Source organism: Bolinopsis microptera, chromosome 5, assembly GCF_026151205.1.
Source record: "Bolinopsis microptera isolate Bmic1 chromosome 5, MBARI_Bmic_1.0, whole genome shotgun sequence".
Lineage (NCBI taxonomy): Eukaryota > Metazoa > Ctenophora > Tentaculata > Lobata > Bolinopsidae > Bolinopsis > Bolinopsis microptera.
The window spans coordinates 15,098,808-15,113,917 of record NC_087076.1 but is presented as its reverse complement, the minus strand read 5'-3'; the positions used below and the strand labels follow the sequence as shown (position 1 = coordinate 15,113,917).

Genomic DNA, 15,110 nt, shown 5'->3' with positions numbered 1-15,110 from the left:
GCAGTGTTATTATCATTTGCACATCCTGGAATGCACAGTTGGTACCAAGATGTTTGCACATGATGTCCCTCATTACATATTACACTTTGCAATGTTGCTAATGTTGAAAGTATGTTATTGTCTGTGAAGATTGTATCATGCTGTAGTGCTGAAGTAACTTGACACTCCGCCACCAGTAAGGGGTAGTTTTGTATCTGGTTACTCGGGGAAATATACAGATATTTCCTGTAGATTAGTACTCTGTACGTTAGTGCCATGCTTTGGCTTGTGTTGTTATTCGTGGCGACGGTGCAGTCCCTGAAGCCGGTCATACTGGTTCCAGGAGCTCTTGCCAGTAAAATCGAGGTTAGATTTAAATCATCATTGTTATAATTGTAACTTGAATTTCTTTATTTTAAATTTTTGAAGATATTTAACGATCGCTCCAGCATAGCTCAGCGTAACAGCTGACTTTGAATACATTTGACGGCGTTTGAATGACATCTGAACACAGGCAAAGTTGAACAAGAGCGAACGATCACACTTCTACTGCTCCAAAACCTCTGATTGGTACACGTTATGGTTAAAGTTGGACTCCATAGTCGCACCAGCCGTCAACTGTTGGGCTGATAACTTCAAGATGGAGTTCAGTGACGGTGTGTTCTCCAACACACCAGGTAGATCATTTCTATTTATACTTTTAATGTATTAGTTTAGTAGACCATGCACTTGTTCAACACAATTAATCTAACCAAATAACATAGTTCCATCAATTTAAACGAATTATCCTCTATGTTAAACTCTATGTTTGAACAGGTGTAGAAACAAGAGTAGCAGGGTTTGGTGACACCCACACCCTAGACTATGTTGACGACTGGAACTACATTTCCTACTACAAAGACCTGGTGGAGGGGATCATGTCTCAGCCAGGAGCTGAAGATGGGGTCTCTGTTAGGGCTGCTCCGTATGACTTCAGATATAGCCCCCCCTCCAGTCAATCTAAACTCTTCTTTCACAAGTCAGTATTTGAGGGGTCAGGTCCACTTTTCAGTTGCTGTTTTTTTGATACCTTGCTTTATGCAGAATGTGGCCAACGCATCAAAAATCAAAGTTAGCACTTTATCATTTTACTTTTTAGCCGGGAATGAAACTGTCCAATAACCGGCAGATTGAAGATGTTGATAGAGGACACGTATAACTACAGTGGGAGCAAGGTAGTTCTAGTTTCACACAGTCTGGGAGGACTGACCACTTCCACATTCCTTCACACAATGTCACAGCAGTGGAAGGATCAGTATGTACACGCCTGGGTGTCCGCTGCTGGCGTGTTTGGAGGTGCTGTTAAGGTAGTAGAAACTTTAGCAATAATATGCAATTATGGTTTAATTTTGTATATGCCTTTTTAAATATTACTATTCGATAATATATAACAAAACTGCTAATTAAAAAAAGTTGAATTATCAAAATCAGAATTTTTATGTGTCATTTTGGAGGCTTTCTCTGAATTTTGCTCTTTGAAATAGCCAAAATAAGACGTTCGTTAAACCATATTCTATGTAATCAATGCTAAATTTTAACAGGAGGTGAAGGTTCTGGTTAGCCACGGTGTAGTTGATCTACCAGACTTTGTAGTCAACAGACTAGTTCAACGAGATGTGGTAAGTCTAATACACATTTCTATCAACAATATCAAATATTCGCAATGTTCACAAAAACAAGACGACAATAATGCGTTAAAAAAATAAAAAAGCAAAGGTACTGAGGTGATTGAAATAAATAAATAACACCACCAAACTACTCAAGTTTAACTCACACTAAACACACCCAGGCGAGGACTATAATGGGTAACTACTTCATGTTACCCCGTTACCCGGTGTGGGGTAAGGACGAGGTGCTCGTACAGACACCCCGCACTAATTACACTCTGGGAAACCTTGAACAGTTGTTTGCTGATATGGGCGTCACAGATGGTATGTAAATTAATATTTGATGATAAAAACTACTGCACATCTTAATATTATTAACAATATTTAAACACACATAATCATGTACAACAAATCACTGAATTAATTATTCACAAGAGGACATTCCGGAGAGATTAACAGTTAGAACTACCGTTTAATTGGTTCAGGTGTAGAAAAGTGGAAGACAGTGCGGAATGCTAGTTACACAGGAGATCCCGGTGTACCAACACACTGCTTTAACGGGAAGGATGTTCCTACCTCTGCCTCTTTCTAGTAAATACTGACGTTTTAATTTTATAAAACAAATTTGCTTCGATGGGGAATCTTAATAATCACAAACAAAATCGTATTGAAAAGTTGATAAAATGAATTAGTATAAAGCCTTAAACAGTTAAACATGGAAAGATCGTCACATAATAACTAAATTTAAATTGAACAAGTTACTTTTAAGGGGGCCGGGGCCGGGGGGGTCTTCATCAAAATTCTCTCGAAAATGACTTTAAATAGTTGTTTCTGGTAGATATCTACCAGCTGCTTTTGGTCCCATGGAAAAATATTGTTCCTAGCCGAAATTATCGCCGGTCTAAGGTCAGCGCTTATGTGTAATTGTATTGCGCGAGCGTTTTTCAATCGCAAATTCTGAAAATCGAGTCTAAAAATCTATCTTCTCCTACATTTTTTGAGCAATCACCCTGAAACTTTCAGGATATGTTCTAGGGACCATTTAGAAGATTTGATCGAGCCAAAATTTTGAGATAGGCCTTTAAACATTTTTTATTCAATTTTGAAAATCTTGGACCTCGTTTTTTTACGATTTTTTCAGGTCCAAGATTTTCAAAATTGATTAACCCCTTGACAAGTAACTTACTTCTTTTTACAGTTACAAGGACCAGAAAGATTTCCCAGATGTAGTACCGGAGACAGTGTCAGGAGACGGGGACGGTACCGTGCCAGCCAGATCACTTCAGGTAAATTATTATATTGTGTCATGTGATCAAAATATCATCCTTTAAATATTTTACATATTTTTAGGGTTTTTAGTCTTAGTAGTTGAAGATTGTGCCACATAACAGGACTTCTTAATGATATTGTACTATTGCACTTAAAGTAGCAATTAAGTTGTTAACAATGTTATTTTAAATACGCTAATTATAATATTATATGTTACCACCAGGTGTGTCACAATTGGAACAGTACTGTAACAGTCACGGAGTACAGTGGAGCTGACGCGGGAGAGCATGACAAGATAGTGGGAAACAAGGAGTTTATCAAGAGCATTATCGAGCTTATCTCTTAATACAAATATGGGACATGTGGTGATGTGCACAGTGATTGATGGCTGATTTATCGATGATTATTTATTGAATTGGGTATAATTTATTTAATACTGATTTAATCGAATTTCAAAAAATCACTCACAAACAGACAAACTTACTTGTATCAGGCTGAGCAAATACCGGCAAGCGTTACAAAAACACGCTTCTTAGACGTTAACTCTTCATAGTATAGCTAGAGTGAATTGGTTGCAATGAGAAAATTCCGTGGATATAATTCAGCAATTTCAGCATAAGATATCAGTGAAACCTAAACTTATCGGGAAATTGAAATTGAATATTTCTAGTAAATCGGAGTTCATGATATATCTGGGTATTGATTTACAGTAAACGAAAATGTACATTGTTGGAGAAGTAAGAAAGTCGGCAGTCGTGGTTTCCAGTTAATTAAGGCACAATATATCAGGAGTTTGACTGAAACAGAATTTTTCAAAACAATAACGACGAAGGTTATGAAAGCAAAGAATCTAAAATAAATATTAAAAGAGTTGTATTTAAAGTCATGAATTTATACGTTAACTCCTTGTCCATTAAATATGCTTGTGACATTGGAAATGACTGTAATCGGTGGGGGAAATCGATAGTGGAATGTTATAAATGACTTGCTCAATGCCTCGCACATAGCACATACTTTTCCAATGATTTCTTATTATTAACAGACTAACCATGATCGTCATTACAACAAACCGAGTTATAGAACATCTGAACAAATATGGTACACAGATCTCAAACTCACTTCAATCGCTCTCCTCCTCATCGTCAATGACTGCAGGTTTCTTCTTTTGTTTCTTCCTGTCGTCATCACTGTCACTTTCAGTTGCCACCGCTTCTTCTTCCTCTTCATCCTCACTAAGAAGTGGCTCCTCCTCTTCTTCACTGCTGTAAACTTCTGAAACTTTCTTTTGTTTTGTCTTTTGTTTCTTCTTAGCTCCCCCGGATTTGTAAGAGTTTTTGATGGCGGAGAGAGATTCGCCCTCGTCCTCTTCGTCGATATCCGGCTCTAGATAACGGGTGCTGATTGTTTTATTTATGTTTTTCTCCCTGATTTTCTTCTGCATGTTCTCCCTTCGTCTGGAAGCAGCCTGGCGTTCATCCTCCTTCTTGCACATTTCCTCTCGTCTTGTTTCCGGGTTCTTTCCAACTGCCGGCAGAGTTTTTGCTTTGGATGCCTTGCTGACTCGGTCTGATATTCTCATGGTTAGTTTACGATGGGTGTAGGAGTCTGTTGAGTGTATCCTGAACATCATCTTGTTGTGGAACTGAGCTTGTCCCTGGATACCAGCACCATGTTTAACATAAAGATGACTGTGGGACCCTGTTAGGGGAGCCTGTATTATGTCGAATTCTTCAGATCCTACAAACAAGCTCATAGTACCGTCACTCCATCTCACAATCTTACTGTTACTCTGTTTGATCAGATTGCCCTGCTCGTCCAACGCATGTTTCCATCTGATGGTGTTTTCCACTTTCAGTTTCAGTCGAGATCTACCTTCGTCGTCTGTAATTTCGTTATCGTCCTCAATCTCGTCTTCGTAAGTTTCAGCATCGAATGGTCTGGTGTCGATGGAAACAAAATTTGGAAGTTTGACAAGATTTAAATTTTCTCCGAGTTTGATGTCAGTCAATGGCATCTCAACTGGTAGCTCACTCTCTTCGTCAACCTTGTCTTCATCGCTCTCTCCGTCCGACCGATGAATAGTTGAAGAAATAGGATCGTCGTCGGACCCTGCTTTGGGGGAATCTGCTTTTGGACTGGCTTGTTTTGGTGCTTGATCATCATCTGACATGGAGAGATCAGATCCAAATATGTCCTCCTAAGGGAAAAAAAGCAATATAAACTTGTGGGACAGTGGAGAATAGAACAGAAATTGTGGTTTGAACCTTTGATTTCAAGCAGTACGTTAATTCCAAACCGTACATAAATGAAATTAATTTTAGACTAATTTCGAAAAATAATAACCTGAGTAGCAGCAGCAGTAGCTGAATCAGCAGGTTTCTCTACATCACTATCATCATCAATATCACTACCAAATAGATCTGCTGCGGTCGTTTTAGATGTTTTGTCGATCTTATCGTCGTCATCAGAGTCCCTGAGTAAATCGATTAGTTTTTATTAAATTTATGAGTGCAGAAACCGATTCCTGGGACAGATTATTTTTATAGCAAGTTTAATAAATTACATTTAAGTACTAACTTGAAAAAATCGTCCGCATTTTGGAGAGGTCGTACAGCAATGGGTTCAGGTTCACTCTTAGGGACAGGCACAACCGGGTCATCTTCATCAGAATCATCGTCACTTCCGAACAAATTCTTGTTTAACTGCCTTAGATCTGAGTAAAAGTAATATTAATTTATAGAGAAATTAAATATGGCAAACATTATTCGTTTTAGTACGATTAAGCATGCAATAATTTGAATCGAGCAATATTATATAGAATATCTCACCTGACGCCGTTTCAGCGTCATCGTCACTGCTAATGGTTGTTTTCCGCTTTTCATGACTCCTATTTGTGCTTATGTCTTCATCTGAATCAAATTCTGGTGGTTTCATGGGCTTCAGAAGCTCTTCTCCCATAGAAAAACCTCTTGATTCGCCTGTTTTGACCTGAGAGAAGTTTAGTCAAAGGTACAAACACGATTATACTAAGTTGGAAAATAGTGCCCAGAAAAGCCCATCGGTAAATTTCGTTGGACATTTCCTCTCGGGAATAGTGAGTCCAAAATGACAGACTTCTACTTAAAATGTCAGAATTGCATTCAAACAATATCACGTGTCCGTCAGAATATTGTGCTATACAAATTTCCAAGCAGTGATTGTCAGATTCGGTCGTGCAAAGCGTGCAAAACGTTCATCTTTCTGAAGTACCAAGTCATCGCGCGTTCCAAAAACAGATACAGAAAAATGCGACCGATAATAAGCACACGCGAAATTTCTTTTCTAAGAGCCGGAAACACCTGCAGATAAGATTAAATTCCTAACACTGTTTGAGGGAACAGATTCCAATTCTTCTTCATCTTCAATGTCCGATATTTGGTTAGCGTCTGGTCGGTAATCGTCTTCATCTTCTTCATCCCCCAAATCACCGAACAGGTCTGATAACGACATTCCTAGCGATACTGTGGAAGTGAAACAAATATTTTTTAAAACTTTCTTACGTCTATTTATGGAACAATTGAACATTTGGCTGCCAATCAATTCGATGTGGTATAAAAACATTATATTTACATTATTAGGGGATAAAGAAACACAAAAGAGAGATAGACAATCCATATTTCAGATGTATTATGAGAATTTACAAGAATGGTGTAAAGTAACACATTAACAAGAATAGGCGAAAGACAACTTCAAACTTTTGAAATTAATTTATCAACGTCACAAATGCCGAACGTAATCAGTTCCGAGCTCTAAAATTCGTTCAATACTTCTTGAGCATATTATGAGTCATATAATGTTTTTTAGCAGCTGGACTGAAAATTTGAGTAGTTCCCTCGGGGAACTCATTCATATCAACTACCGGAGCCATTCTATGTCTAGGACCACCTTCAATTGAACTGGCGTACACTGACATGGGTAAGTCTACGTATTTTGGGCATGGACACTGCCCTCTGATTTCACAAATACACTTCGCTTCTGGAATACTCCACGAACGTTTGTTTTCTGGTGTTATTCTTTCCTCATATTCTAAATCATTGCAACCTGCAATTTTCATGAACTCTTCAACAAGCTGGGTTATAGGTTTGGGCTTTACAAAATCTTCGTCACCATCCAAAAACACCACTCGTCCATTTTCAAAACAGATCTTGATTCCAGTTGGACCATTGCCAATTGTAGTCTTAAAGATCTGCTTATCCTGATTCCGATACACAAGATGTGGAGAGAGTTCATTCCAGAAATACTTGACAGTTTCGCTGCTATACTGATTAGAATAAACGACGTTAACAGCAGCTACCTGTTCGGTAAGAAGCATAGCTCGCTTCCTGAGGAAGTGTTCCAGGTATCTCCGGTATGGGTACATTCCCTTCGGCTCCCCGATCCGCCTCACTGTGTGAACCACCATGTCTACAAAATTTTCGGTTAAAAAAGTGCGAATGGAAATATTTGACTTACTTTTTTGTTATTATGTACATCGAATAGTCAATTATTGTTGATTTTGGTCTGCATATTTCATATCATGATTTAAACAATAAATTTGATCCAAACAGTTCTAGTTGGTTGCACAGTAAAACTCAGTTCAATGGATGAATTAGAAAATTTAAAAACTTGTCAAAACTCTACAACATTCCAAGCCATATGTTTAAAACAAACTAATTGAAATAAAATATGCTACAAAATATGAAATAAAGCTCTACCATGTTATGTAATAAGACTTTCAAATAAATAGTGATACGTAAAGAACAGATTAATAGTTTCTACTACTGCAATAAAAATAATGCAGCAATGAGAGGTGAAATGTACAAACAAGTTCATTACTCACTGAGAAGCCCTCTGAGTTGATGTCTGGCTGTTCATCTGTTTTAGAAGTTTCTCCACTTCAGCAACAAAGCCCGGGAAGTTTGGATCTGACAGACACAAAGTCAACATGTGCCGAATCTGCTCCTTGGGGAACACTGTTTTGGAGTAAAGTTCACCCAACAACTCGGTCACATCACCATTCAGCATCATCTTACTCATATCAGATACGAGGAGCTTCTTGCCCGTCCCTTGTAGTGGATCTTGCTGAAACTGAGAGAACGCCTCCTTAGTGTACTCCTTCTCGAATTTAAAGTATGCGTTTAAACATGTGGCACATTCTATTGCCTGTGCATCAGCAGTGCCTTCGTTATCTGGAAGGAATTTAAACCTTATCTTTCTTACTGAATCACTCAGAGGACTTTTTATCATGAGGAGAATAGCAGCTCCTTTTCTGACCCCCTTAATCCACGTGGTTGACTCCCACAGCATGAGAGATTCGTGGATTTTTGTGGTGCCTTGAGCAACGATAAGTTTGTGATCATTTAAGATGGACAGTGTCACTGGTTCTTGAGGGGTGGCGACAGTGTGACTCCATTCTTTCACCTGCTTGGCGTATCGTTCAAGCTTCCACGTTCTTGCAGATAACATCCTGTGTCCTGTCTGAAATCTAATCAGACAAAGAAATTTAACAAAATAAAGTTGCATGAAATGAATGTCAACTGCTTTGATGAATGTGGAGAAAGAAAATTATCGTATTATCAGCAAATCTTTAATAATAGCATCCAATACAAATGTGTGAGTCGAGTCAAATGATAGTGAATGAGTAAAATTAATCTGATAAATAATCATAACATCACATGTAGAAATATATTTAAGAATTATACGATCTTTTAAAAAATATATATTATCATATAATTTGCAAAATATTATGTCATGGGCATCATATAAAAAGGCTCGTGCATTTCATGCTTTTAGATTTCTAAAAGAATCCACTATCAAAATACAGTGTGGCGGAAATCAATGCTTAATTGAAACTTTAATAATGTGTAACTGGCAAGATAACACTACATTTCATGATTATCATTCTATTTATACTTCTTCATTATCTAACCCTAAACCTAGCTTTTGAGCAAACACAGATACTGCTTTAGATCGGATACTTTCAACTCCATACTTAGCTGTTCGTTGGTTTAAAATAAATTCAGTCTCTGTTTCCGACAACAATTGCCCATGGGAAACAAATCCAAACTTCCTGGTAATGAAAAACCCCTCGCTAAGCTGATCAATCATAGTTTCCTCCAATGGATACAAACACCATCCGCCAACTCCAAATATGATGTTTAGATATCTACCATAAGTACCAGCGTGGATTAGTTTAGCACCAGCTTCAGTTATGAAAATATCCTCTTTCGATATCCAGTAATCTTTTTCTTGGGATTTGTGTTGCCTCGACTGTAATTTTCTTCCATCAAGATAGGACATTTGACGTCTTTTTAACAGTTTTGAGGAGCTGACAATAGAACTAGTGGTAAACAAAGAAGAGGAATTCCCCAAAACACTTGATTTTGCAGCAAAATCAGATTCCTCATTTTCGGCTAAGTTGAAGTCTATTTCATTATTTCTATATGGACAGCGGTGAGCCATAGCAAGTCTGTTTGTTATTGGAGCCGGCAGGTGGGGAGAATTGACGAAAAATTTGTTGTCTGCTAAAATTAGCCTTTCTCCTAGAACAGCAACGTGGAGGGATCGTCGACTGAGGCCTGGGAGCCATGTTTTCAGTTTCATACCCTGGATAACATGGCGTTATTATTTATGTCAAATCAATAAAAACCCAGTACATAGTTGCTCATTTTCATTAATTTATAATGTATTCGTTCAGTAAGTAATGTAAGTAAGAAAGGAAAATTAAGGGCCTATCAGTATTGCAAAGAATTAGGGGACTCTCGTAATCAGATCTCTTATCTGAGATAAGCAGTAAAACCATTTTTCTAGTAATTAAACGTTTTTACTTAATAATTACTACAGTAATCAAAAATTTTACAATCTACATCAAGGAAAAAACCATAATTCTTATTGACAAAAACACGGATATAAAAAATAAGAAAGTAACATTGAAAAATAAAACAAATCTTAAATGTATGTTAATGTATTTTCTGTACTTACCAGGCCATGGTAATCTAAAAACTGTTATTAAAATTAATTTTAAAAATCTGACATTAAATGTAAATAACTCCAATCAAGATAACTAATAAAATCTACAAACCCACACTACTAGATCACATTACAGTCTCCAGTGTTACAATGAGGCAGAGGAACCAAAATTAAAACAAAACTAGGAATTCAATCTAAATCCGGGTTTCAAGCAAATTCCAGTCCTCAATCATTTTATAATCCCCACTTTCTCCCTCATATTTATACTCCTTGTTTCGGTAAGTCGAAGGATTCACACCTCGGTCCTTTCCAACGGAATCATACAGTCGGCTCAGCGCCTCCATGTCATTCTCCAGCTCAAGTAAAATCCCACACATGTCCGCTAGATCCTTGTTGTACTCGAATTGTTCGAGATGTAAACCATATTGATACTTCAAATGTAGGTCAGGTTTCCTCTTCACCAGATTCCATGCTTCCTCTAAACGCTTCTCATAAGAATCCAACTTTATCTCTCCAGAAGTATTTGCCGGAAGTAGAGTGCTTGGTACTCACTAAACGGGAAGGGAGCAATGAAGACACACTGGTTGAAAATAGCCATTGTCGGATACTTGGGGTTTATTGCAAACTTGTACAGAGGCCTAGGAATGACATCTGTTTCTATCAAACAGTCAGGATCAAGGTACTGTAAATTCGTATCATATCCTGTTGCAAATATGATAACATCAAACCTGTGACCTTCAGCATCTCCTTTAAAATACACAACATCCCCCTCAAACAGTACAGGTTCAGTGTACTGGAAAACCCCTGGTGTAAGTCCCACTTTCAGTTCCGGTCTCCTGTGGCTGATATCTGCTTTCACGCCATGCTCACAGAGATCTATTAATAGATCGGTTCCAGAAGCATGTGCTCCAACTATCAGCACATGTTGTCCTTCGTAGAGCTCTGGAGAGGAGTAGTCCTTGCTGTGCTCGTATCTACCAGTGTAAGTATCCAGTCCTTTTATTGGGGGAATGTGCGGGGTGTCATACCGGCCCGTACATATTGCCACTGCATCAAACAAACGTGATCCTGAAAACATGGATTTCTTGAAAAAGATAAATGAAATTTATTGATATATGTGACGCATATGTAAAAATCAATTAATATTAACTTCTCCCAAAACAGGAAGGTTTTATACTTGGTTGTGTGGAAAGACTAGGTTGTGCCGAAAGATTAAACTTTTGAACTATACGATACTATTCCAAAGAATGTTAAAATGATTACTTCTAGAACGTATGTAATTGTTGTAAAGAGGAAAAATGTTTAGTCATGAAACATAAACAAAAGCTTTTTGTTGGTATAAAGTTAAATCTATGCTAAGTAATAATCTTCTTTACCATGAAAAGAAATGGCCACGGTATAGTTTCACAGTATGGAGAGTTTGTATATTATATACACAATTATCTACATAGCATCTGTCAGGGTCACAATAAACAATCTACAGTACGAGTATATGTCTGGTATACCATCCTTTGGGTTAAACACCTTGTATTTAATTCAAATTACACTAAACTAAAAACATCAACACTAAATTTATCAACACATGCTTAAAAACCTATTGTATTTAAATACATTATATAAAATTAATTGAAACCAAGGACATGACAGATGGTGTTGTTTTCATGTAAAATATTGAACAAAGTGAACACAGACTTTAAGAAAATAAACACCTCATCAACGTACATTAAATAAATGCTGATTTTAATAGAACTACAATATTTTCAAAATGGGCACATTTAGTTTCATTTTAGTTGATTCTATATTAGGTACCAATTATACCTGTCCCAATAAATTGACATCATGCATCATATCAAATTACTCTTCCCTTCTTTTAAAACCCCAAGTTTTCCCAATGAGAATTAGGCCAGTCCCGATACTCTAAAGGGTTGATATTTCGACAATGTAGAACTTTTTCATGAAGAGTAACACCATACTCATACTCAATCAAATGATCGCCTATAATGTTTCCAATTTCACGATAGTAATCCATGTGATTCTGCATTCCATTCGTCGAAAGATAAAGTTTACGATCACTTAATCTTTTGCTATGATTTATCAAATTGTTTGCTTCTTTCAACATACAGTGGGTCTCAGAAGGCAACTTGACTGTTTTATTGAGTAATTTTGCAAATAAAATTGCCTGATACTCGCAAAGCAAGAAAGGAGTTATCGTGAAAAGTCTGTCAAACAGAGCCATAGATGGAAAGTGAGGATTTATCATGTACAGATAAAGAGGAACGACAGTCAAATCACCTTTAACAGATAGCCCACACGACTTATCTATAAAGGAAACGTCTGTATCAAACCCAGTGCACATTAGTATAGCATCACAGATTACTGAATGACCATCATTAAATTTTATATCCTTGTTGTTCAAACTTGAAATAGATTTCCGGATTTGAATAACGTCGTCAGGAAAACCAGGTAGGTCTTCTGACTTTCGATGGAAAAGAACAATTTTCTTGCCAGCTTTCCACAGCTCTAAGGCTATGTCTACTGCAGAATTAGCAGCTCCAACAACAAATATACTTTCATGATCAGTAAAATCTGATGGATCTTTGTATGTTGAGCTATGATAAACTGCTCCAGAATAATTTGTCAGGTCAATGTCATCAGGATACCGTGGTTCATTGAAGGAGCCGGTACAAACTGCTACAGCATCATAGGTCTTTTGGCCTGCAAACGTTTTATTCCACTTTTTTCTAAACACTCAAAAACAATATTAAGATGTAAAACTTGAGACAGTTGGTGTTTCAGATGAAGTTGATGACTGAGTTTTCAGGTCAGTGATGAGAGTGAAATATTAATATTTACCAGTCAATTTTTCAAATAAATGATTAAAATTATGAATTGCACATTGAGATGGCGAAGAAAATACGATTTTCAACCTATATTGAATATATAATATTATAGATTTTAAATTTTTGTCAAACATAATATTATACACTTACCATTAGCCGTGGACACAATCCATTTAACAGGGTCAGTTGAGGTTTCTGGTTTAACAGAGGTGACAGGAGTATTGAATTGGATAAGGTCTGCTATCGAGAATTTCTCACTATAATCCTCTAAATATTTCATCACTTGCCCATGAGTGAGAAAAGTTGGAATATCTTTATGATAAGGAAGGTCTCTAAAAGTCATCAGTTGTTTTGGCAAGTTTGTTCTGAGGTTCTTGTACATAGGAGTGTGCTTAACTCCTGTCTCATGTTTATTGTACAACCAAATTCCGCCAATTGATGGAGAAGCTTCATAAACGGTTACACAAAACTTTTCTCGCAAATATCTAGCAGCAACAAGACCAGCCACTCCTGCACCAATGACACAAACATCTTTCATTATCTAAAAAGAAATGGTTACTGTTATTATACTGTGGGATCATCATTGGATTATAATACACATATAAATAACACTCAAGAAATACTTTTAATTCTGTAATATCATATCTATATATCAGAATTGACTTTCATATCAGTTATTGATAAATGTTCAGCTAAAATGTTAAATATGACTTGACTTTAACAGTAGGATAAAACTGTCTGTGAATTATTTTTGTTGCAATTAATCAATTAATGACTACTAAAAGTAAAACTTCAGCGAGTCCTAAAGTACATAGGTGTAACAATAAAACAATTGTGTTATCTCCAAAGAATAAATCCTAATTATAAGAAACATCTTTACCGATTCAAGTAAATTTAAGATAAATCAATTTCAGCTGATTTGTTAACATTAGCAATAGGTTTGGCATATTTACATTGAATCCAAACTCTATACATTTTCAGTTTTCTAGCTCTGTTAACTTGCAGTCTCCTGTCAACAATATTCTGCACTTTTTCAAGGCCAGCATCTGTAAATAATTTGTCCATCTCATCTTGTGTAAAAAAATAAACTTTTGTTCCATCACCACGAGCATAAAAATTATCTGAGAGGCATCTTCCGTTTTTAAACCTCAGTTGCGCTAAATCATAACGCCCGTAATCACGAAAGAGGATGTGACCACCAGGTTTGAGATATTTAGAGAGATTTTGGATGCAATGAGCCATGTCATCAGGATTTAGTGCAGATAAAACAAATATCATAGTTATGAGATCAAGACTTTCTTCAGGAATAGGTACTTGCAAAGATTTCTGTGAGATGTCACAAACAAAAGCATGACACTTGTCATCACTGTACAACTTACTCGACTTCACAATATCAACTGCAGTTGACGAAAAGTCACACCCATATACAAAAATATTTGCATTTTCATCACTGTGCTCTATGATGGGAAATATGGTATTTCCAGCACCACAACCAACTTCAAAAATATTCACCCTTTCTACATTTTCCGAAGAATCTTTTAGTTCAGGAAATTCAGTGAACAACCAATGTCTGTCTTTGAAAAACTTGTTATTATGGATCCCATAGAATTTATCCCATTTTTTAGCAGAGTTGTTGAGTACATCTTGGTATACATCTTCAGATGGACGGCAGCTATTTTTTGACACTGTATCTTGTGCAGCTAATTCTTGTTCTTCGCCCCAGTCGACCATATCCCAAGCATTATGGGCAAAGACTTCTGCATCATCTGTTAAAAATCTCTGTCCAAACTGAGGTCTTTTCTCCATAGCACAATTGTAGGTTATCTATTCAAAAATATTGTGTTTATCAGGATAAATCAAAAGAAGCTTATACATATTCTTGTATTCTTTTCATGAATATTTTGTCCAGTTTTAGGCGTTGGATATATCAAAAGAGCAATAAATTACACATACAACTTGTCTAATCACAAACAGTTGGCCTTTCGATTATCAAGAAACAGATATGCGAAGTACATCATTGTTTCCAATTCAATTGAAAGGATCATGTAGATAATAAGTAATAAGAATATAGATAAAGAGGGTATTGTAAAAGGGAGTATCCTAAGAAGATTCTTGATCTTTTCGCAGGGACCCTCCTTGGTTATTATTTTTATTTGGGGACCGGCTTTTGGTACACCGGTCAAATGTTTACAAAATCATATGGTACATAACAATATAATTGTATTCAATATATAAGTGAAAATGAGAATTGAAAATTATGGTGTTAACCCTCACTGTAAAATGTATCCTCGACCAAGGAAACATTACACAATTGTGTAAATTTGCATAGATCCAACAGATCCTTAGATTTCTCCTAGGGCTAGGTGACATGATAATAGAACCGGACCCT

General features: G+C 36.6%; 5 protein-coding genes across 6 annotated transcripts; 1 reads left to right on the top strand and 4 right to left on the bottom strand.

Moving 5' to 3' along the window:
* On the top strand, positions 1–3,361 carry LOC134816110 (phospholipase A2 group XV-like). The gene is made up of 9 exons (XM_063824860.1): positions 1–345; positions 494–656; positions 796–997; positions 1,148–1,325; positions 1,560–1,637; positions 1,808–1,949; positions 2,111–2,216; positions 2,824–2,911; positions 3,118–3,361. Exons 1-9 carry the CDS (start codon positions 256–258, stop codon positions 3,238–3,240), a joined length of 1,170 nt encoding a protein of 389 aa, XP_063680930.1. The 5' UTR covers positions 1–255; the 3' UTR covers positions 3,241–3,361.
* A 369-nt stretch (positions 3,362–3,730) lies between these two features.
* LOC134816099 (RNA polymerase-associated protein LEO1-like) lies at positions 3,731–6,615 on the bottom strand. The gene is made up of 5 exons (XM_063824846.1): positions 6,258–6,615; positions 5,723–5,882; positions 5,472–5,607; positions 5,238–5,367; positions 3,731–5,091 (listed from the first exon to the last, which is right to left on the bottom strand). The coding sequence occupies exons 1-5, from the start codon at positions 6,546–6,548 to the stop codon at positions 4,015–4,017; spliced, it is 1,794 nt and encodes a 597-aa protein (XP_063680916.1). The 5' UTR covers positions 6,549–6,615; the 3' UTR covers positions 3,731–4,014.
* A 1,040-nt stretch (positions 6,616–7,655) lies between these two features.
* Positions 7,656–8,491, bottom strand: LOC134816123 (meiotic recombination protein REC114-like). The gene has a single exon (XM_063824881.1). The coding sequence runs from the start codon at positions 8,433–8,435 to the stop codon at positions 7,749–7,751; it is 687 nt and encodes a 228-aa protein (XP_063680951.1). The 5' UTR covers positions 8,436–8,491; the 3' UTR covers positions 7,656–7,748.
* Positions 8,492–10,062: 1,571 nt separating this feature from the next.
* Positions 10,063–13,319, bottom strand: LOC134816109 (uncharacterized). Of its 2 annotated transcripts, none has more exons than XM_063824859.1 (2): positions 12,872–13,319; positions 10,063–10,949 (listed from the first exon to the last, which is right to left on the bottom strand). In XM_063824859.1, the coding sequence occupies exons 1-2, from the start codon at positions 13,257–13,259 to the stop codon at positions 10,387–10,389; spliced, it is 951 nt and encodes a 316-aa protein (XP_063680929.1). In that variant the 5' UTR covers positions 13,260–13,319; the 3' UTR covers positions 10,063–10,386. The 2 variants fall into 2 exon arrangements, with proteins under 2 accessions (XP_063680929.1, XP_063680928.1); XM_063824858.1 differs by lacking the exon at positions 10,063–10,949 and adding an exon at positions 11,214–12,596.
* Positions 13,320–13,521: 202 nt separating this feature from the next.
* On the bottom strand, positions 13,522–14,541 carry LOC134816117 (tRNA N(3)-methylcytidine methyltransferase METTL2-like). The gene has a single exon (XM_063824872.1). It carries the CDS (start codon positions 14,525–14,527, stop codon positions 13,616–13,618), a length of 912 nt encoding a protein of 303 aa, XP_063680942.1. The 5' UTR covers positions 14,528–14,541; the 3' UTR covers positions 13,522–13,615.
* Positions 14,542–15,110: the final 569 nt, after the last annotated feature.